Source organism: Bos javanicus, chromosome 11 (genome assembly GCF_032452875.1).
Source record: "Bos javanicus breed banteng chromosome 11, ARS-OSU_banteng_1.0, whole genome shotgun sequence".
NCBI lineage: Eukaryota > Metazoa > Chordata > Mammalia > Artiodactyla > Bovidae > Bos > Bos javanicus.
The window spans coordinates 15,318,642-15,342,151 of NC_083878.1; the positions used below are offsets into that span (position 1 = coordinate 15,318,642).

Below are 23,510 nucleotides of genomic sequence, written 5' to 3' on the forward strand. Positions count from 1 at the left end.
CTCTGCAAAGACAAAAGAATCATATATTTTCTAACTGGGATTGATTCCGGTGTTGGTATAAGCCTGGCTGGACATAAATTAGAATAAGCTTAAAAGCTCCCTGCTTCCCACCATAGGAGTCCAGCAGGGTGGTAAGAGTGTAGGGGCCACATGCTTGAGTTTTAAGGTGTACACCGGTTTGAAAGGAAGCTTTTTCCTCTTTTCCTTGCTCTCAGCTTCCTGTCTTCTGCTTCTTCAAACTAAAGGGCTGTGCTGAGCCCTCTGAACTTATGCATTTCTTGGACAGAAGAGGCACCCTCTGGCCTTCTTCCCTTAGCCCCTGGATGTGATCCCATGGGCTTCACCAGAAAACGAGTTTTCTTTGCTTTCACCTATATGTGTCCCTTGGAGAAGGCAATGGCACCCCACTCCAGTACTCCTGCCTGGAAAATCCCATGGATGGAGGAGCCTGGTAGGCTGCAGTCCATGGGGTCGCTAAGAGTCAGACACAACTGAGTGACTTCACTTTCACTTTTCACTTTCATGCATTGGAGAAGGAAATGGCAACCCACTCCAGTGTTCTTGCCTGGAGAATCCCAGGGATGGGGGAGCCTGGTGGGCTGCCATCTCTGGGGTCGCACAGAGTCGGACACGACTGAAGCGACTTAGTAGCCGCAGCAGCATACATGTCCCTCCTCAGGTTACACCAGCTGTGTTTTCCAGTGCAGGAAGAGCTTGTGTCAGGCCGCCATTTTGATGGTGAGTTAGTTTGACTCACCTGGTGCTTCTCCAGGGAGGGAATGCCTAACCCTGGGGTGTCAGCTGCAGGCTGCCCTGGGCCACTAGAAGGCCCAGGTCCTGGGATTACACCTCTGCCTGCTGGGGTTCCTAGGAGAGTGATTTGATCCTCTTCACCTCCCTGGCCTCTTCTCTTTTCCAAGGGATAGGTCACAAGGATAGGTACCAGTCTCCCTCAAACTCGCCACCCCCACTCCCCTTCTGTTCCTTGTTACTGCTTTTCTCTAACCTTTCTTTGGGTTTTGTTCTTTGGTTTATCTCTTTCTCTGTTTACCTCGCAGTCTGCAAAATTGGCCAACAGCCCCAGAGCACCTCCCATTTCCCTGGAGTCATTTTCATTATTTATGGGGACAAGCTGGAGCTCCTTTATCATGTTGGTGCCCTTTTTCTTTCTTCTTGTTACCTTAGCTCTAACTGTATAAGGTTTTTTGACCAGTTGGCTCCTGTAATTTCTCTGAAGCAAAGAGCCTAAGCATTGGCTACTGAATTAAAGGATATGCTCTTTCTGGCAGTGGTTCTTCAGTATGTGCTGTGTTATTGAGATAATGCCCCTAAAGCACAGATTTAACATTTTCAATATTTGTACAAAAATGAAGATTTATAATTTTCTAGGAATAATCAAACTGGACTCTAATGTGCTGATAATCTTCCTGTGTTTGTCCTATATTATCTATAGAGATTTATCTATAGTCTTGGTATTCTAATATCTAAATCAGCTATAGTCTGATCCTCCGTAAGAGCTACAGTACATTCTGTCTGGGAGCAAATCCTGAAATTGTAGGTGTCGTGTCCCATAGAATAAAGAAATAATTCTAATAATGATTCCAAAAAATCAGTCATAGCTTAGGACATAGGCTTATTAGAGATTCTTACTACTTGAATGCTGCTCTTAAACCAATGCAAAAGTTCATTTCCCTTCAAGCTCTTTATACCCTCAAAAACACTTTGTCTTTTATTATCTTTTCCCCACACACACTGACATCCTCTTTTTTTCTTAAAAATAGTGAACTTGCTTTCCTTTTTGCTTTTCAGCTAACTTTAAAATTGTTCACTACAAGATTTTATATTCTACAGTCGGGAATGAGGTAGATAAGGTGGCATTATATCAACAAGAATTATTGTCCCATTATTACAGACAATTCTCCCTGGGAGTTAGAGGAAGGACACAATATTGTTTGGTGCTGATATCTCTTGAAGTGGTGTCATTGGGCTGATTTTGGACACTTTTTTTTTTTTTAAGGCAATGTGGATGAGTGTTTCTTTGAAAGGGCCTTCTGCTTGTAATATGTTCCATTATCTTTATATGTAGACTCACAAGTCTTAAAGAAGAAAGCCTCATTTTATTCTTTTATACAGAGAGACAAATTATATGTATTTCTCCCTTGTTTACTTTCTGTCTGGAAGTTAATAACTATACATTGAATTTTTTTTAACTGGCAATTTCATGTATTATTATTTTTTCATGTATTATTTCTGATTGAATTCAATAATTCATGCTTGAGCCCATTTGTAAAAGAGGATATTAGGCTCCCTTTATCTTGGGTCTACTGTAGGATATTGGCCGAAACTTTCTTAAAGTCTTTTTAAAATCTTATTTTTTAAAAATCTTATTTCATGATTTTGAATCTTTAGGTTAATCCAACCTTAACAAAAAGACTTTGAACTTACTTTATATAGTATATTTTTTATTTTTAAATTTTACATAGAAGCTTTATTTAAATCTTTTTTTTAAATCCCATTATTCATAAACTTTTTTTTTCCCATCTTAGAGGAGTCTAACAGTTAATTGAATCAATTGGTACAGGTCCAGCATTATAACCTGCTTTAAATATCTTATTCCTTTATCTGTTTTCTTGAAGTTGGTGAAAATCCTTAATTATAGCCCTCTACTTGATTCTTGAGGGTAGTTTTAACTATTATACAAATGTGACTTCATGTCCTAGCCATTTTCCGATGTAATTGCTTTTTTGTTTGACTGGTTTTTGTTTGTTTTTACCTTTTTTTTGGTATTACACAAAAGTAAATTATTTACATTGGGAAAAGAGACCCTAATCAATGAATAAGAAAATGCAGAAAAATAATTAATTGACAAAAGTCTTTATAATAATTTTTCCTTACATGTTTTGACTGAAATTAATTTTTTTTTTCTTGGCTGTAATCTTTTGATTACCTCTTCATAGAACCATAATTTTTGTAATATTTCCTAAGACTGAATAGGGAGAGAATTCATTATTCCTGCATGGTTGAACAAAGTCTTTTTTATTATTGATGGTAGGAATGCATAAACTTCTCCCATGGACATATACACTATTCATAGTATTCCAACAGGTTTGTGGCCCACCAGCACATAAATTTTGTATTCTGTGGTTCCCATCAAAAAAGAGGGGTGAGAGGTGGGAAGGGGGTTCAAGAGGGAGGGAAGATATGTATACCTATGGCTGATTCATGTTGATGTATGGCAGAAACCAACACAACATTGTAAAGAAATTATCCTCCAATTTAAAATAAATCATTAAAAAAATTATGATGGATTTATAGTGATACCCATTCTCAGTGTGAAAATCAAGTATATTCCTGATAGGAGTGGATTTCCATTTTGGCCAGGAATTGATGAGGATTGAATCTTCTCACAATTTTACGTTAGTCTGATTACTGGAAGAATTTTACATAGCTTCTGGTTGTGTGCACTTCAAATCTTGTTTTTCTTCCATTATCCACCTACTTCTGGTGTTGAGCAGCACAGAACTCATTCATTCATTTCATTCTAAGATTGCCAGCCTTCATTTTTTCACAGTAGGTCAGTACCGAGGCTGTAGGAATATTCTTGGAAGCCATTCCTACACTGAAGTGGTTAGCAATAGCCACAGAAATGACTGCATACTCTATAAATCTATCTCACTAAACCAAAGTTAAACACGTCCCCATCTCAGTTTCCTGGATTCCCCAGATTCCCACAGCCACTCTAGAACTACCTGCTTAGAGAGGAAGTGTATCTGAGTGAAAGATTGAAGCTAACTAATTGACATGACAGTGTCTTCCTTTTTTGACTGCAGCTTGTGGGATCTTAGTTCCCTAAACAAGGATTGAACCCATGCTGCCTAAAATGGAAGTGCTGAGTCCTAATCTCAACCACCAAGGAAATACTGAAGGTAACATTTTTTTTTAAGTTGTATTAAGATATATTTCACATACCATATAGTTCACCCATTTGAGGTATACAATTCAGTGGTTTTTAGTATATTCACACGTGCAACCATCACCACAGTTAATTTTAGAACATTTTCATCATCTCAAGAAGAAACCCCGTATCTTTTAGCCATCACTGTCCTCTCTCGACCTGTTCCCTCACCAGCCCTAAGCAATCATTAAGCTACTTTTTTATTACTTTTGCAGATGTTATGCAGTCTGAGGATCAGGTTGTTAGGACTACATTGTTAGGACCCTACCCAGAGCCTTGAGAGGGGCCATAAACCTTAAGTTGCATTAGCTTTGTGGTTTATCTGCCTCTGTACCTTTATTCTACCAAAATCTGTATATGTGGTTCCCTGTTGTTCACAGAGTTGATTGGATCTACTAGAGTATGTGAATTTTTTTGTGAAAACTGGGGATAAGGAGGAGTTCATTTGGAAAATTAAGTAAAGCTGAGTAAAGCAAAAGAGTAACCCAAGGAGTTGGGAATGTTACGAAGTCTGTTAGACTGTCTTGGAGTTTAAATTGTTTTGTTTTGTCTTTTGGGAGGCCTCACTTTCTCAATAAAAGAAACCAGTGTTGTCTATGTGCTGTTCTGTCTCCTAATTTTTTTCCAGAATGCCTCTTAAGCATATTAATTGATTCTTCATGACATATCAAAAGCTCCCCATGATGCCATTGTTATTCCAAGTTTTAAAAGATTAAATTAAAAAAAGTTCTTCCGTTTATCAAAGAAAATTCAAGAGTTAGGATTGTGGTACAGCACTATGTAAGAGGCAGAAATTCTTCCAGGAAGAAGTTCAGGCTCTGACGTAGACAAACCTGTGACCACTGAGAAGAGAGCAGCACGGTTGGTTGGTGACTGTCTCACGGTTTCCTTTGTCAGAACATCAGTCACTTTGAATGAGGGCCCACCCTCATGACCTTATTTTACTTTAATTCTTTAGAGACCTTGTCCCCAGATACAATCACATTTTGAGGGGCTTCTCACTGCGGGTAAGACTTCAACATAGGAATTTGGAAGGCCTACCACAATTCAGTCATAACATATAGTGAGGGGTTGATGTAAATAATAAACAGTTTACAGTAGGAATAGAAAGGAGTTTTATTTGAGCCAAACTGAGGACTATTGCTTGGGATACACAGATTCAAGAAGCACGTGAATTGTGTTGACTACTAAATGGGGAGACTTACACAGGCAAAAATCGAAATGTTGCCTAAGTTGTTAAATATTAGGATCGGAGCTGGCAAGAATGGTGCAAGGACTGATTGGGGTCCAAAATGATTGCATATTTACAAGGGGGAACTTATGGCATATGATTGCATCTGGTAGCTGCTTCTGATCATTTTTTGAAAGTGGCTGGTTTGATGCAGTCACAACATTCAGATTCGTTGTTGATGTAGGAACATGTCTGAAACCACACCCACAATGGCCACCTGGCTTTGCTTTGAATGCCTGAACCACAGTTAACTCCTTTTTTATTTTTGTTGTTCAGCTGCTAAGTCGTGTCGGCCTCTTTGCAGCCCTACAGACTACAGCACACCAGGCAGGCTTCCCTGTTCTTATGTCCTGGAGTTTGCCCAAGTTTGTGGCCATTAAGTCGGTGATGCTATCTAACCATTTCATTGTCTGCTGGCCCCGTCTCATTTGCCTTCAACCTTTCCCAGCATCAGTGTCTTCTCCAATGGGTTGACGCTTCACATGTGGTGGCCAAAGTATTGGAACTTCAGCTTCAGCATCAGTCCTTCCAATGAATATTCAGGGTTGATTTTGATTTTCAAGTGATCTTAACTATGTCATCAGAGGGAAAGTCGTGCTGGCCAGGCACAGTCTCTCCCAGCAGAGCGGAGTGTTGATCTTAATGGGTTTGTGGCAGTGTGGAGTTCAGGGTCTGGGAGACTTTCTGAGGAATCAGGAATTGATGTCTTCTGAGGTATGACTACCTAGTTGGTACTCTTGTTGGTTAGTTGGCGCTCAGAGGTGTGTTTATTTGAGTGAATCCATCCCTGACAGGAGGACTTTCAGAAGCAAGAGGCTAACACTGATTGGATGGCTACAAAGGTCTATTCTGTGAAACAAATTTTCATTAATTGAGTAAATAGGTTTAGTGATGGGCAGAACGGCCATTCTTTCCCTAAGTTTTTGGGGATGTTATTCTCAAAAGTGGCTCTCGTATGTCCCAATTTTCTCCTAAAGTGGCCAAATATCTTAGTTCTAAAGGAATTTGTGTCACTTTCTAGCTGATTGACAGATTTACACTCTGAATCCAAGTCAGTGATATTTTGTTGAGGAACAGAGGTTGGAGTCATCCTGGTTCCTCAGATCACTAGTCATGTGGCCTCAGACAAGCCACATGACTTCTCTGAAACTCGGTTTCTTCGTCTGTAAGGAAACAATAACTGTCTCTCTGTGTTGTTAGAAGTATCAACAACATAACTTAAGGAAACTGCCTAGCACACTATGTGTGGTACACACCAGTTCATGGTTCTTATCCCTGGCTTATTAGACTCACCTGGAGACCTTTAAAAACTCCTGAGAATAGGAGTCTCCCCACTTGCCAGAGCTTCTGATTTAATTAGGGTCAATTCCAAATAGGTGATTCCAAAAGTCCCAAGGTGGTTCTGATGGCCAGCCTGATTCAAGAAGCATTAGTGACAGCTCCCAAGAGGGGTGATGCTCTCTCAACCCACTCTCTTCTGTTTCCATTAGTTTCCCCCTGAACTTGATGCCCTTCCCAATTTTTCTCCCATAAGCCTGAGAAGAAATAGCCCTCCCTATGCCATATGTGTACAACTTTTGATAGGATGTCTGTGGCTCTGATATATCTCTAAAGTGATATATATTTTTTTGTTTAAGGGAAAACTGGTATATAACATTATATGTCTCAGGTGTACAGTATTTAATTCGACATCTGTATACTCTGCCAAGTGATCACCCCCCAAAGTCATTACCATCTGTCACCATGCAGTTGAACCCTTCCCCCCACACCTTAACCTCTTTCCCCTCTGGTAAACACCAATCAGTTCTCTGCATCTATGAGTTTGTTTTTCTTGTGTTTATTTTTTTGTTTAGATTCTGCATATGAGTGAAATCTTATATTTGTTTTTCTCTGTCTGCCTTCACTTAGTATAATATCCTCAAGTTCCATCCATGTTGCCACAAATGGGAAGATTTCCCTTTTTTTAAATATTCAAGTGGTATGCTAATTATATATATATATTTATATATACATCAAATCTTGTTTATCCATTCATCCATTTGATGGACACTTGTTTCTGTATTTTGGGGATTATAAATAATGCTGCAGTGAACATAGGGGGTCTATATATCTTTTCAAATTAATGTTTTAGTGTTTCTTGGATAAATACCCAGAATGAAATATCTGAATCATATGGTAGTCCTATTTTCAATTTTTCGGGAATCTCCCCATTCTTTTCCATAGTGGCCGCACCAATTCACATTCCCACCAATAGTGCACAAGGGTTTCCTCTTCGTCACATCCTCTATAATACTTGCTATTTCTTGTCTTCTTGGTAATAGCCATTTCAAGAGGTATGGGTTGATATCTCATTATCATTTTGATTTGCAGTTCCCTGATGATTAGTGATACTGAACATGTTTTCATGTGCCAGTTGGCCATGTGTATGTCTTCTTTGCAAAAAGCTGTATTCAGAACCTCTGCCTATTTTTTTAAATTGGTTTGCTTTTTGTTGTTGAGTTGTATGAGTCTTTATACATTTTGCATATTAATCCTTTGTCAAGTATATGGTTTGTAAATATTTTTCCCATCCAGTAGGTTGCCTCTTCATTTTGATGATGGTCTCCTTCACTGTGTGTAAGCTTTCTAGTTTGATGTAATCCTATTTATTTATTGTTGCATTTGTTTCTTTTGCTTTTGGAGTCAGAACCACAAAACATTGCTAAGACCAATGTCAGTGGTGGTTTAGTCACTAAGTCGTGTCCGACTCTTGTGACCCCATGGACTGTAGCCTGCCAGAGTCCTCTGTCCATGGGTTTCTCCAGGCAAGAATACAGGAGTGGGTTGCCATTTCCTTCTCCAGGGCATCTTCCCAATGCAGGAATCAAACCCAGGTCTCCTGCATTGTAGGCAGATTCTTTACCAACTGAGCTAGGAGGGAAACGATGTCAGTCGATTTACCGCTTTTACTTTCTCCCAGGAATTTTACAGTTTCAGGTCTTAAATTCAAGCCTTTAAGCCATTTTGAGTCAATTTTTGTGTGTGGTGTAAGATAGTGGTCTACTTTCATTGTTTTGTATGTGGCTGTCCATTTTCCCCAACACCATTTATCCTCTCTATTGTATCTTCTTGGCTCCTCTGTTGTGAATTAACTGTCTGTATACATGGGTTTATTTCTTGGTTCTCAGTTCTGTTCCATTAATCTGTGTGTTTTTTTATGTAAAGTGGCTATCTTTTTTTTGTATGTGAAGTGATTACCATTTTAATACATGAAAGTACATGTTACATTGATCACATGGATAAGAGAAGTGTCTTCAGATCCAAAACTGGAATTCAGAAGACAGGGAGACTGGAAGGTATCTTGTTCCAAACTGTAAAAGGACAATCACACTGAAGTCTGCCTATAACATTTGCAGGGTTGTGAAATACATTCTATAATACTTCTTTGAGAAATACATCTTCAGAGCAAAAATATGTGTTAAACTATATGTTTATATAAGTGTAGCAGCAGCAGCAGTCATCAGAATAATTAATTAAAATAACTTAGTGGGCATTGGAAAGGCTAGTAATGTTTGGAGAGGGCTTCCAAGGTGGCACTAGTGGTAAAGAACCCACCTGCCAATGCAAGAGACATAGAGACGAAGGTTTGATCCTTGGGTCACGAAGATCCCCTGAAGCAGGGCATGGGAACCCACTCCAGTATTCTTGCCTGGCAAACACTATGGACAGAGGGACCTGGTAGGCTACAGTCCATAGTGTTGCAAAGAGTTGGACACAATTGAAGCAACTTAGCAGGCATGTGATGTTTGGATAAGTAATGAAATAAAGATATACATAATTAACATTACATGTTTATTCCATAAAATATATTTGTCTTGCCTTTACTTCTATAAAATCATCAATTATGTTTTAATATTTGTATTAGTTCCTGAAGATGCTCTAGAAAATTACCACAAACTTGGTAGCTTAAAGCAACAGATGACTGGGGACTTTTCTGGTGGTCCAGTGGTTAAGAATCCACCTTGTAATGCAGGGACACAGTTTTGATCCCTGGTTGGGGAACTAAGATCCCATGTGCTCTGGGGAAAGATCCCACAGTGGAAGACCTGATGCAGACAAAATAAATAAATACATATTTTTTTTAAAAAGCAACACATATATTCACTCACAGTTCTTAAGACCGTAAGTCCAAAATCAAGGTGTCAGCAGGACTACTGTCTCTTTAAAGGCTCTAGGTGAGAATCCATTCTTTGTCTTTTCCAGTTTCTGGTGACTGCCAGCATTTGTTGGCTTGTGTATGCATTACTCCAACCTCTGCCTCCATCTTCACATATTGTTCTTGTGTGTGTGTTTGTGTGTGTGTGTGTGTGTGTGTGTGTGTAAAATCTCCCTCTGCCTTTCTCTTATAAGGACACTTACAAGTGCCATCTCTTAGGACAGGACTTTGAACCCATCAGGTTCATTTTAAAATCCTTTTTCCAAATCAGGTAACAGGGATTAAGACTTGATATCTTTGGGGCAACTAGTCAGCCCACTATAGTTATCGAAGATTTCCTGCTTCTATTAACACTGACTAAAGGATTATAAAAATATTTTTTTATTTGAAGTATATAAAGTTTAAATGCATTGTTGGCCAGAAACAAATAGACTGCCAAATAGTGTTTCCAGCAAAGATAGGTTTATTCAGGATCATCAGAGAATTGCATTTTGGTACCCACAACCATGGCAAGTCATGTGTAAGTTCTCCTTTCTGATCTCCGATCTCTATTTAATTGAAATATATATTTGTTACTTTTTTACATTTCCTTCTGTTGATCAGGATCTTTCTCTGAAAGTCTCCCTAATCAACAGTCAGGTTTTTTAGTTTCAGTGGGTTTTTGTTCCTCTATGACAAGAAGGAGCTTTCTGGGGTGTAGAGCCTCAAGTCAGAGGGAAAGTAAACAGATTGGACCTTCCTCTAGTTGCAGGGAGCATGGGCTTCTCTCTAGCTGTAGTGCGTGGGCGTCTCTTTCTGGGGGCTTCTCTTGTTGTCAAGCAGGGCCTCTAGGGAATGGGAGTCCAGTAGCATGGGCTTAGTTACTCCATGCCATGTGGAATCTTCCCAGACCAAGGATCATACCCGTGTCCCCCTGCATTGGCAGTCAGTTTCTTAACCACTTGATCACCAGTTAAGTCCAGACAGAGTTCTCATATGGAATTCACTGGACTCCTCTTCGTTGGGTCTCTAATTCCCTGAAATGGTACCTCAGTGTTGGTAGTAAGGGCCCACGTGCTTCGGCAGGACCGACTAAGGCTTTCATCAGGTAGTCTGGAGGGTTCTGACCTAAAGAGAAATCAAAGCTGCAGTCTTTCCAATTATACAGCAGCTGGGCGAGACCGAAACTGTGATCTCTTCCACTGGCCTCCTGGCCGGAGAAGGCGATGGCACCCCACTCCAGTCCTCTTGCCTGGAAAATCCCATGGATGGAGGAGCCTGGTAGGCTGCAGTCCATGGGGTCGCGAAGAGTCGGACACGACTGAGCGACTTCCCTTTCACTTTTCACTTTCATGCATTGGAGAAGGAAATGGCAACCCACTCCAGTGCTCTTGCCTGGAGAATTCCAGGGACGGGGGAGGCTGGTGGGCTGCCGTCTACGGAGTCACAGAGTCGCACACGACTAAAGTGACTTAGCAACCGGCCTCCTGGGTGGGTGGTGCAGGATGACTCCACGCCCTCCACTCCTTCCACAGCTCAAGGTTACGCCTCTGGGGTCGGGGCTGAGGGAACCAAGGCCCCTCCCCCAAGTCCCGTCCCTTTCCCCAGCTTGGGGCGGGGCATCCTCAATGGGCATGCTCGGTACTAAGGGCTCGTGTTGGTCTCCTAGGCGGAAGCAGGTTCAGCGAGTATGCGTGTTTTTCCCAGGGTTCTCCGCGCTGCTGTTATGGCCGCCTCCTTGTTCCGCTATCTGCACATGGTGGTCTAGGCTTTGTGTTTACACGACCTGTCGCCACTAGTCGTCGGCCTCTTGGTCGCTTTTACTTGTACTTTCTTCTTTTTGACTCCTGTGTGACCTTCGTAGGAATCTTTTGGCTGCAGCTATGTCCGGGGTGATGTGGACCCCGGAGCTGGCAGTGCTGAGGGGCTTCCCTACTCAGGCTGAGCGGCAGCAGTGGAAGCAGGAGGGAGTCGCCAGTTTGGGTGAGAGGGGGGAACGTGCCAGGAGGGACTTACGCCGCCGTGAGGACTGTGGGGAGAAGAGGTGGCTGGGTTTTCATCTCTCCTGTATTTTTTTCCTACCCTAATCTACCTGATTTCTTAAGGCTTCAGGTTGTTGCATCCTTGACCTGGTGGGCGTGGTCTTCGGGTTCCATACTTGTCTTCACCCTAAATTTTTCCCCGTCCAGGGGTTCTTTACCGTCTGAGCTACCAGGGAAGCCCTCAGTAATAATGTCAATTATTTTTATAATCTCTTAACACTTATTCAGTCACTTAATCCTTATAATAGACATATAAAGTAAGTACTTTTGTTCCCTTTTTGCAGATGAAGAAATTTAAGTAAGTTGGTTAAGTAATTTATTCAAGGTCTCACAGCTGGTAAGTACAACAACTGAAATGAGGCAGCAAAGATGTAATCTTGTAAGCAAAGCACATTTACCAGAGAAATAAAGAGTTAAAAGGCACATTTACTACAGGGTTATAGGTACACGTTGTTGTAGGATTTAAGCTGGACCCAAAAGAGAAATATCAATTTAGGACTGTGTGTGTGTGTGTGTGAGAGAGAGTTTAACACAGTATATATGTGTAAGTGGGATGTGTGTGTGTACGCACACATGTGTTTGGGTGTTATATACAATAGGTGCTTCAGGTGAGAGGTAGTTTCTGAAGTCTGAGTCTGGAAGTCTTATGGAAGAAATCAAACTTGACCTGATTTTTGATCCGAGAGTAAAACTAGTAAGTGGAAAAGAGTTCCCCAGGAGGAAATCACCAGTGTAAAAGGGTGGAGGCAGGAATGTGCGTTTGCATATGGTTGGGCTTCCTTGGTGGCTCATAAACAGTAAAGAATCTGCCTGCAATGCAGGAGACCTGGGTTGGATCCCTGGGTCCGGAAGATTCCCTGGAGGAGGTAATGGCTACCCACTCCAGTATTCTTGCCTGGAGAATTCCATGGATAAAGGAGCCTGATGGGCTGCTGTCCATGGGGTTGCAAAGAGTCGGACACTACTGAGTGGCTTATCACTTTCACTTTCATGGTGGGGGTAGTGGGAGCCAGATGGTAAAAGGAAATGTTCTAAGAAAACTTTTCTGTTCTCAGTAGGATTCCTTTTGAATTCTCAGCAGAAGGATGATGTTCGTTGCTGCTGCGGAATATTTTTTCTAGGTCTAACTTCTGCCTTACTGCTCATGATATGGATGAACTCCTAATCCTAGGAGAAATGGTGGGAATTTGCACAGTGCTTTGTGATTAATTTATAGGAAGTGTTCTAGATATATACATTTTTTTTTTTTTTTTGCATACTGAAATGGTAATAGTGTTACCCTTTGCAATATGAAAATAGTAGTTTTTTGGATTATTGTACAAATTTTCTTTCTATTACAGAGAGTGGATCTTTCCTACAATTGTTGCTAGAAGGGAACTACAAAGCCATATTGTTAAATTCATTGACTCAAAGTATTTTAAATTCAGCAACAATAACTGAAGAAAAGATTGACAGCTACCTAGAGAAGCAGATAGTAACATTCCTGGATGATTCAGCAGAATTGGACAAAATCAGAAGGTAGAATTTTATTTGAAATTTTCATGGAGAAATGAATTTTGAATACATTTGGTAGTGTCTTGACAGTATGTAAGGCACACTGACTTCTGCAGTTTTTGGAAAACCTGGCTTTACATTTAGTCAAGACTCTTGATATACGTAATAATCTATGTAAAAGCTTCTGTCCAGAGGACCATCGAGAATGAAAAGGTAAAGTGGTGTAGGATGTCAGAGGTTCATATATAACACTAAGTTATGACCGGGTGGTAGCTGCCAACCACTGAGCTTCCAGCTGCTTAGGTCTCATAGGTTTTAGCTATACTTAAGACTTCAGACCTTCTTTCCTTTTAACATGAAAGTGTACACTATCATCTGGTTATTTGTAGATTGCTGAGTGAGAATTGTAACTACTTTTATTATTTTTAGATTGTTACCTTTAATGTTTTTATTATGGAACCCTTGGTTTATCTTCTTCCATTGATGTTTATGTAATTTAATAGTATTTAGTATAAGGGATGGAGAAGGCAGTGGCACCCCAGTTCAGTAGTCTTGCCTGGGAACTCCCATGGACGGAGGAGCCTGGTAGGCTGCAGTCCATGAGGTCTCAAAGAGTCGGACGTGACTGAGCGACTTTACTTTTCACTTTCATGCCTTGGAGAAGGAAATGGCAACCCACTCCAGTGTTCTTGCCTGGAGAATCCCAGGGACGGGGGAGCCTGGTGGGCTGCCGTCTGTGGGGTCGCACAGAGTTGGACACGACTGAAGCGACTTTGAAGCAGCAGCAGTATAAGGGATAGTTGCACAGCAGTTAACCTAATTTTTTCAGTGGCTTATATTATACTCTTGTAAATTTGTTAATATACCTTTCTTTTCTCTACTGTCTCTGGCAACCATGTTGTTTTAGTTTTCTTTGAAACATGCACTTTTGTTTTATCATAATTTGTAAGAAATGACTTCATTTTAGTTCTTGAACAAATCAACTACTGTGCTTGGTGTTGAGGTTGTAAAGATAAATAAAATGTAATCTGCATCTATTAGGAGTTTATAAAAGAATACTACTACAGACATTGTATTTTACTTAACAGATGTCGTTCATTTTCATTTTTCTGGCCGTCTGGTAGTTTTTCTTTGCTTTCGTGTCGGTCCTATTATTTTGCTATCAGGTGTCTGTGTGTTACCATAGCTTTGTGTGGTGACGTAAGAACACACGTGCATGCACAAATGCATTAAACACTGGTCGACCAGAACTCCTGCTTGTCACATAGAGCTGAGAAGAGACATTTCAGTTACCTTATTTTGAGGTTATTTGAAAATTAAACTGTATTCTTAGCTCTTCTTGAGGATTTTGATTTTTAGTTATGACATTTATTAAGGCTTACATTAAGATCTTGCTGCACACCTGTTTCCCCAAGTTTCCTAAACTTCTAACTACAAACAGCCTCTATTCTTTCTTTGCTCTGCTCTCGATTGCACTGTGTCCAGAGCATTCTGGATACCATAGGCTCGTAGGTTTTATTTTATTTATTTTTTTCTTAAAGAATCTTCCTTTTTGAGGTAGGGCCTAGGGAATCTAGGAGGATTCTTGTAGCTTCATGCTGAAGAAAAAGTGAAAGCAGTCATCCTCTTCCTCCAACACTCCCTAGGCCCTACCGCAAAAAGGAAGCTTCTTTAAGAATTCCATGGACTGTATAGTCCACGGAGTCACAAAGAGTCGGACACGGCTGAGCGACTTTCACTTTCACTCGTGTCTTAATCTAAAGGTTGGCAAATTACCTCTGGTGGGTCAAGGCCAAAGTGCCTCAGAGTGTTGCTTACATTTTTAAAAAGGTTGGGGACAAAAGAAACACCTGTGACCTGTAAAGCCTAAAATGTTTTCTCCTTTACAGAATGAGTTTACCTACTTACTCCTGTCTTCAGCCAAAGTAGGATTGAAAAGAAATAGGTTCAAGTGCAATATCTAGGGTTTTTTGTTGTTGTTGTTGTTGTTCTCATAGTTTGTAGTGCAGATCAATAAAATGTTTGGAAACAATTTTTTATTGACACTTTTCTTATGTATAAAATCAATTTTTCACCCAATGTCAGAGCTGTTAAATAGAACATAAGACAAAGTTCTCAGTATCTGATCAGGTCCTAAACCAGTGCTGTTCAAGAGAATGTTTGTGATGATGGAGATACTCTGTATCTGCTTTATCCAGTGTGGGAGCCAGTAGCCACGTTTGGCCATTGAGCACTTGAAATGTAGATAGTGTGACTGAGGGACTGAATTTTTAAATTGTATCTGTGTGTGGGTGCATACATAGTTGTGTCCAACTCTTTGCAGCCCCATGGACTGTAGCCCACGAGGCTCCTCTATCCCTGGAATTTTCCAGGCAAGAATATTGGGTTGCCATTTCTTTCTCCAGGGGATCTTCCTGACCCAGGGATAGAACTCACATCTCTGGTGTCTCCTGCCTTGGCAGGTGGATTCTTTACCACTAGCACCACCTGGGAATTATTTTAAAGAGCCATATGTGACTCAAGGTGACTGTGTTGGACTTTGCAGACCTAAACTGTAGATTTCAAAAAATTTTTTTGTAATACTCTCAGATAATGTCAATGTTGATATCTTACATTTTTATTAATAACACTGAAATGAAATAGTAGTGTATTTGTGGTTATACATAATGGTTTATGTTTATTTCTTTATTCTTATATGCAGACAACAGAAGATATTCCTACTTGGTGTAAGCAGTTTGCAACTTTTTGTTCAGAGTAACTGGACGGGCCCTCTTGTTGATTTACACCCTCAGGATTTTTTGCCATCTGTTTTGTTTCAGCAGTTCAGTGAGGTACGCTTCTTGGAAATGTCATATGTAGGTATTATTGTGTTTATTCTTTAGAAATGGATCTTTATAAGCCAGAGTTAATAGTAGGTAAGAGAGAAACATGACTTCGTGGCTTGTACAGAACCTACTAAGAATACTTGTTCATTGATCAGAGTTTCATGTAATTCAGAAGTTCCGGTGTCAGTCTCAAACTCCTCTTCAAACGCTCCTCATTTTATGGAGCTCTGTTAGCTGCTCTGTTTATTAAAGAATGGACAGCTGCACCAGTCCTCCAGCTGCATATTTTACCACAGCTACACAAAGATACTTTCTGAAGAAGTAGAAAGTCTGGAGATCTGTTTAATTTTGTTGCAGAAAAGTTTTGCAGCTGTGCTTAGAACAGTTCCTGGGGAGGTTTCCTTTGTGTCACAGATACACTTATTTGTATGTACTTAAAGTGTGTGCCTCGGAGATGCCCCATGGTGATAATGAGTCTTAATATCCGTGTATGGAGATAATGTTACTCACCTGCATCCATAGGTCATCAGTACGGCTTGCAGTTTGAACACCTCAGTTGTGTTTGAGCACATGTACCCAGGGCTTGGGGGAATGTAACCTGCCCTAAGAAGAAGAATGGTAACTGAGTTATCCAGCCACCTCAGAGGACTGGAGCATAACTGTTAATAACTCAGCCTGGAAAAAGGGCACCTTAACATCCAGAACTTACGCAGTCAAAAAGACCTGTTTACTGTTTCCTGTTTTCTCAGAATTAGAAATAGCTGATGAAAGGGGAATGGAGTTGTTAGAAATCAGTGTTAATAATTTGATGAGAATCACAAAGCAGTCATAATCTGAAGCCATGGCAGTTGTAGCTGTACAGTCAGTTTACTGAGTCATAATGTTATATTGTGATAGAATAACTAAGATTCATAGTGCTGGCTCGAAATCATTACTGAAACGTTAAAAGCCCTTGCATATTTTATGTCTAAGAAGGGAATTTAATCTATACCTTACAAAAGTTTTCATCCAAGATGATTACAAGTAAAATCCCCAAGATTTTGACACTTAAAGAGATGCTTTGATTATCCAGGAGTTTACGTATATGGAACATCTCCCTTCCTCTTTGTGTATGAAACACTTTCTGGCCTCTGTTGCTGCCCAGTGCAGGGTAGAAACCTACCAGACAAGGTTGCAGATACTTACTGAGCACTGATGTGTGGTTGGAGTGGTGCTTCATTCCCATGTGTTGTATCAGTTTGACATTTTCTGTTGATGAGAAGACTGAAGCTGACAGTGGTAAGAGAAACTTGGAGAGGCTTTATAGCTGGGGGATTGGAACCCATGTTTTCTGGGTCCAAATCCAGTACTCTTTCTGCTGTGCTAGTGTGGAAGCACCTGTGGAGTCAGATAGCAATTCAGACAGTGCAGAAATGGGTTACATGAGAGAGTCAAACTGTAAGAAGCATTGAAATGAATAAGACATGTGAGGAAAGTGATTTTTGTCTGAGAAGACCTTTTAGTCAAGAGTGGACCTTGAGGTAGAACCTGAAGGGTGATGAGGGCAATGGATCAGTAGAGAAGAGGAGGAAATACGTTCTAGATGCAGTCACATGAGCACAAATTTAGAGGACAGAGCAGTAGGTGTTTGTGAGGGCTGTTTGAGGGGCTGCTTTGAGCCTGTTGGGGCAGCAGTAAAAGATGGGGCTCAGGCCACATCGTAGGAAATTTTCATTAAGACCTTGATTTTAATCTTTTTAGTATAAGTACATCTTACTCTCAATAAACATACCAGATGTGTGCAGTTTAAATAATAAAACATCTTTGTTTCCACCACCTGGCTTGAGAGAGGGAACATCACCAGCCTTGGAGAATGGAACTTTCTGACTGCTCTTGCTTAGGTGTTGAGCCCCTTTGCCATTGGGGTGGCTCTGTGGGCCCAGGGCTGGGAGAGCCTTGGAACTGGTCTCGTCTGGCTTAGCAGCCTCTCTAGCTACCTGGTGTGCAAATCATAGCATCTTCTGCATGTGCTCTGACTTGGAAAAGCATTAGAAGGTCTCCTGTGTGTGCTTCTTGGTGACATCCCCAGCCCCCTTTCTCATGAAACACTCTCATGAATTTGATGTTAACATTCCATTGCTTTCTTCATAGTTTTAGCACTTACATATATATGTATTCTCAGAAAACATATTGTTTAGTTTTGCCACTTTCTGAACTTTATATAAGTTAAATAAGCAGGGTGACAATATACAGCCTTGACGTACTCCTTTCCTGATTTGGAACCAGTCTGTTGTTCCATGTCCAGTTCTAACTGTTGCTTCTTGACCTGCATACAGATTTCTCAGGAGGCAGGTCAGGTGGTCTGGTATTCCCATCTCTTGAGGAATTTTCCGCAGCTTGTTGTGATCCACACAGTCAAAGGCTTTGGCATAGTCAATAAATAAGTAAATAAAGCTTATTTAACTTATATGCAGAGTACATCAGGAGAAATGCTGGACTGGATGAGGCACAAACTAGAATCTCGATTGCCAGGAGAAATACCAATAACCTCAGATATGCAGATGACACCACCCTTATGGCAGAAAGTGAAGAACTAAAGAGGCTTTTGATGAAAATGAAAGAGGAGAGTGAAAAAGTTGGCTTAAAACTCAACATTCAGAAAACTAAGATCATGGCATCTGGTTCCATTACTTCATGGCAGATAGATGGGGAAACAGTGACAGACTTTATTTTGGGGGGCTCCAAAATCACTGTAGATGGTGACTGTAGCTATGAAATTAAAAGATGCTTGCTCCTTGGAAGGAAAGTTATGACCAACCTAGACAGCTTATTAAAAAGCAGAGACATTACTTTGCCAACAAAGGTCCATCTAGTCAAGGCTATGGTTTTTCCAGTGGTCAGGTATGGATGTGAGAGTTGAACTATAAAGAAAGCTGAGCACCAAAGAATTGATGCTTTTGAACTGTGGTGTTGGAGAAGACTTTTGAGAGTCCCTTGGACTGCAAGGAGATCCAACCAGTCTATTCTAAAGGAAATCAGTCCTGAATGTTCATTGGAAGGACTGATGTTGAAGCTGAAACTCCAGTACTTTGGCCACCTGATATGAAGAACTGACTCATTTAAAAAGACCCCGATGCTGGGAAAGATTGAAGGCAGGAGAAGAAGGGGTTGATGAGGATGAGATGGTTGGACGACATCACCAACTCAGTGGCCATGAGTTTGAGTAAACTCCAGGAGTTGGTGATGGACAGGGAGGCCTGGCATGCTGCAGTCCATGGGGTTGCAAAGAGTTGGATACGACTGAATGACTGAACTGAACTTTATATAAATGAAATAAATTGTGTTCTGTGACTTGCTTTGCTTAGACGTATATTTTTGGTATTATAAACTATTCATTTTTACTGTTGCATAGTATTCCAATTGTATGAATGGACCACAATTTATATATCGATTCTACTTTTGATGGCCACATGGGGTGTTTCCGTTTTTGGTAGTATATTATGTACCATGCTGTTGGGAACACATCTTCTGGGAATCATTTGTAAGAGTTCCCAAGCACAGCAAAACTTAAAAAAGGATAATGTTTGGTGCAATGAGCTAAATGAAGGAGGCTGTTTTTACTGCCTGCCCCCTTCCTAGGGCTATAGTTAGGCACCCTGAGGGCTGAGAGGACTGATGTTTTACCACATTTGTAAATGCTTCCCAGGACTGAGTTGGGAAGCTCTGCTGAGGGCAGGTATCCATGAATGGAACTGCTGTGCTCTAGGGTATATGCATGTTCAACTCTTCTTACTGTGTCAGGTTGTCTTGGAAAGAATTATTCAGTTTATACTGTTTATCAGCAATCTGAGAATTTGGAAGATGGAGTTGAAGTTTTAAAGTTGGGGAGTGGCATATCAGTATTTTCCAGCTGTCATTTTCCTGTGCTTATTGATGTTTCACAGTTCCTGTGAGGACAGATATTTGTGAATATACTTCATGGTCTTGGAGTATAGTCATCAAAGCCAAGTTAATTTTCCCTGCCTCCAATGTATGGAGGCACAAGTTGGCATTTTTAGCACTGCTGTGTGATGGCTGGTCTAACCAGCCTCGGGATAGCACTGAAGCTTAGCGTCTGAGTAATTCCCTCTCACACATAAAAGTTGATCTTCTAGTAAACTGGTTTTATATCAGATGTATCTCAGGCTTCCAGATGTTGACTTTTCTTCACTGTTCTGATTAATAAGTATTTTTATATGTCTTATGCTCTCTTGACTGAGGAGTTGTTGCTAAGGGACTTATAACTTTCATTTTATCTGTTTTCATTGAAAATATAAACAGTCCTCTTTCAAATTCAGCCATTTTTCCAAACCTCTGTAAGCATGGTTAGAGCTTGGTTGGAATATCAGTGTTAGATCACAGGAGTAGATAGAGACTGCTTCACTTAAGCAGAAGATAGAAAAGCATTCAATTTTTTGATAATAGTGATGCAAAATAACTTTGGCAAAAGAAATTTGTTTGTTTATTCATGCATTCACTCCTTTACTTATTTATTATTTGCCGTGTTAATGACATTTTCCGAGAACTTAAAGAGGAGAAGGTTTAGCAACCAACCTCTGACTTTGAGTATCAGAGGAAATGAGATCCAAGTAGTGTATCACGGAGTATCTCTTTGTGTAATTTTCTGTTTGTTGCCCTGTTAAGTCACCTGTTTGTTATCTTTAAGGATTTCATTAGAAGATAGTGATCTAAATTTGTGCTGCAACAGGTAGATGTCTTTTTTGTCTCAGTGTGATTAGAAAAGGATTCTTTTTCTTCAAGTCATGTCTTGTACTTCACCAGTTTGGTTGGGATGCTAGGAAATAAAGATTGTTAAGTCCACCTAAAAGGCAGGATGATTCGGTGAGGCTTCAGGTCCAGCTTGGGCATGTGAGGCAGGGTCTTCTCTCCAGTCCGTAAGCGGTAGCCTTGCTGGTGCAATTGGTACCTCCACTTGGAGGTCTTGCGGGGAACCTCAGACTCATCGTGTCCACCCTGGATTCGTGGTGAGGTTCTTCTCCAGACCAGGTCCTCTTCTGTGTCTGTGTCTTGGTTGCTTACACCCCCATCCTGCAGTTGTCCCAGTCGGAAGGCTGGCAGTGATCCCGGCCCTGTCCTGGAGGACTGCCTTGTGCTTGGCCCAGGTCTGAGGGGAAGGCAGCATGAGATGGTAGGAGGAATACTGGCTTGGGAGTTGGAAAGCCTGGGCTATAATCTCTGTTCAGACCCTAACTTTGGTGTGATTTTGGACTGAACTTAACTTTTTTTGTTTCGTTTTCTTCTGAGATTGAGGCAGTTGTAATACTTCAGAATAGTTCCTTGATTATTGAACTTGAAAAAAAAAATTCATTCTACCCTCAGTGTAGGTTAACAGTAAGCTTTATTGGTGGTTTGCTGGTGGTCATTCACATTGTCTTTATTCCTCAAGTACACTTTTCAGTGATGATGAAGGGGCTGTTCCTTCTGTACCTTTATTTAATGTTTTTATAAAGCAGGGATTCCCTGGTGGCTTAGAGGTTAAAGTGTCTGCCCACAATGTGGGAGACCTGGGTTCGATCCCTGGGTCGGGAAGATTCCCTGGAGAAGGAAATGGCAACCCAGTCCAGTATTCTTGCCTGGAGAATCCCATGGGCGGAGGAGCCTGGCGGGCTACAGTCCACGGGGTTGCGAAGAGTCAGACATGACTGAGCGACTTCACTTTCACATAAAGCATTGAGCCTGGCACTGGCATCACTTGGATTATTTAATCCTTACAAGAAACGTGTGAGGTGTAGGTTCTGTTATTTGATTTTATAATTGAGGAAGCTGAGGCTCAGTTAAAAGAAATCTGCCTATGCCCACAAACTAATAAACAGTAAAAGGACTCCATCCTGTGTCGGTGACTTAGAGCCTGTTTTCCTGATGTTGAGCATTCCTGCTGTTGATTTTGTGGCAACTGTCAAAATTATTCAGCCCACATTTTAAAAACATGAGTGTCTGGTCCAGTGTAGAAAATCTGTTCAGTTGAGAAATGGGTTTTCCAGAGACCTTCCTGTTGGGCAGGCTCTGTTCACGTCGGTCCGTGATTGTATGCCTACTCAGCATCTGATATGCAAGACTTGGTTGTTCTTTGGCCTGAGAGTAATTAAGGGGCAGCTGTGGTTTGTAACGACATTAGCTGACTGGTGAAGCGTATATGAAATGTAGGTGTTTAATATGAATACTTTCACATAGAGATGGCTTTACTGAGAAAACACTTTGTTGTAAGTAAATCTGTAAGATAATGGTGCCTCTTCAATAGTAGCATTTTCTTGATTGTTCTGTTCCTCTAAAATATAAGCAGATGGGTGGTCATTGGTCAGGGCAGGCTGGAGTTGTAGATCTCTAAAGGCATTTATAATATTAGGACTTGGTCCAGTGCCGGTTGCTGTGTAATAGATTAATGATTGTGTTTCAGAACTGAGTAACTGGGAATTATGTATCCTTTTAAGACATACAAAGGTTAACTTTTTTCTAAATTATTTGAACTTATATATATATATATATTTTTTTTTTTTTTCAGATCAAAGCGCTGGATGCGTTTCTTCTGAGTCTGCTCGTTCTAGATGGTGAATCAATCTACAGCCTGACCACAAAGCCTATCCTGCTGTTATTAGCAAGAATTATCTTAGTGAATATAAGACATAAACTGACAGCTATTCAGGTAAAGAAAGAAAAGGAGCCAGGAGATTCAGACCCAGGTGTGGCTTTTGTGCTGATTAGCATCAGACTTTGGGTGTGATGCTGACAATGTCTTGGTATATTTATTTTCTAAGTCTTCCTTAGGTATTTAATTTAATCTCCCCTAATGAGATTAGTATAAAATGAAACATTGTCTTTTTAATAGAATTGTATATATGTGTTGTATGTATGTATGCATGTGTATAAGTGTTCATTCTCTGAATCTTAAAAGTGGGTTTAGAAACATACATCACAGTCTTTTATGAATTTCATGTAAGGATAATGAGCAGTAGCCAGAAGCATGCATAACACATATAGATCAGATCAGATCAGATCAGTCGCTCAGTCCTGTCTGACTCTTTGCGACCCCATGAATCGCAGCACGCCAGGCCTCCCTGTCCATCACCAACTCCTGGAGTTCACTCAGACTCATGTCCATCGAGTCAGTGATGCCATCCAGCCATCTCATCCTCTGTCGTCCCCTTCTCCTCCTGCCCCCAATCCCTCCCAGCATCAGAGTCTTTTCCAATGAGTCAACTCTTTGCACGAGGTGGCCAAAGTACTGGAATTTCAGCTTTAGCATCATTTCTTCCGAAGAAATCCCAGGACTGATCTCCTTTAGAATGGACTGGTTGGATCTCCTTGCAGTCCAAGGGCCTCTCAAGAGTCTTCTCCAACACCACAGTTCAAAAGCATCAATTCTTCGGCACTCAGCCTTCTTCACAGTCCAACTCTCACATCCATACATGACCACAGGAAAAACCATAGCCTTGACTAGACGAACCTTTGTTGGCAAAGTAATGTCTCTGCTTTTGAATATGCTATCTAGGTTGGTCATAACTTTCCTTCCAAGGAGTAAGCGTCCTTTAATTTCATGGCTGCAGTCACCATCTGTAGTGATTTTGGAGCCCAGAAAAAAAGTCTGACACTGTTTCCACTGTTTCCCCATCTATTTCCCATGAAGTGGTGGGACTGGATGCCATGATCTTCGTTTTCTGAATGTTGAGCTTTAAGCCAACTTTTTCACTCTCCGCTTTAACTTTCATCAAGAGGCTTTTTAGTTCCTCTTCACTTTCTGCCATAAGGGTGGTGT

At 40.8% G+C, this 23,510-nt stretch overlaps 1 protein-coding gene across 3 annotated transcripts in view; it reads left to right on the plus strand.

Moving 5' to 3' along the window:
• The first annotated feature begins 400 nt into the window (after positions 1-400).
• Positions 401-23,510, plus strand: part of TTC27 (tetratricopeptide repeat domain 27) — a 184,360-nt gene continuing 161,250 nt past the window's right edge. The window contains exons 1-4 of one of the 3 annotated variants that reach the window (XM_061432053.1): positions 401-3,926; positions 12,743-12,920; positions 15,598-15,727; positions 22,260-22,400. In XM_061432053.1, the coding sequence (XP_061288037.1) occupies positions 3,869-3,926; positions 12,743-12,920; positions 15,598-15,727; positions 22,260-22,400 (507 nt within the window). In that variant the 5' untranslated portion in view covers positions 401-3,868. Of the gene's footprint in view, positions 3,927-11,019; positions 11,344-12,742; positions 12,921-15,597; positions 15,728-22,259; positions 22,401-23,510 lie in introns of those variants that run through there. The other 2 variants (XM_061432054.1, XM_061432052.1) reach the window with 2 other exon arrangements.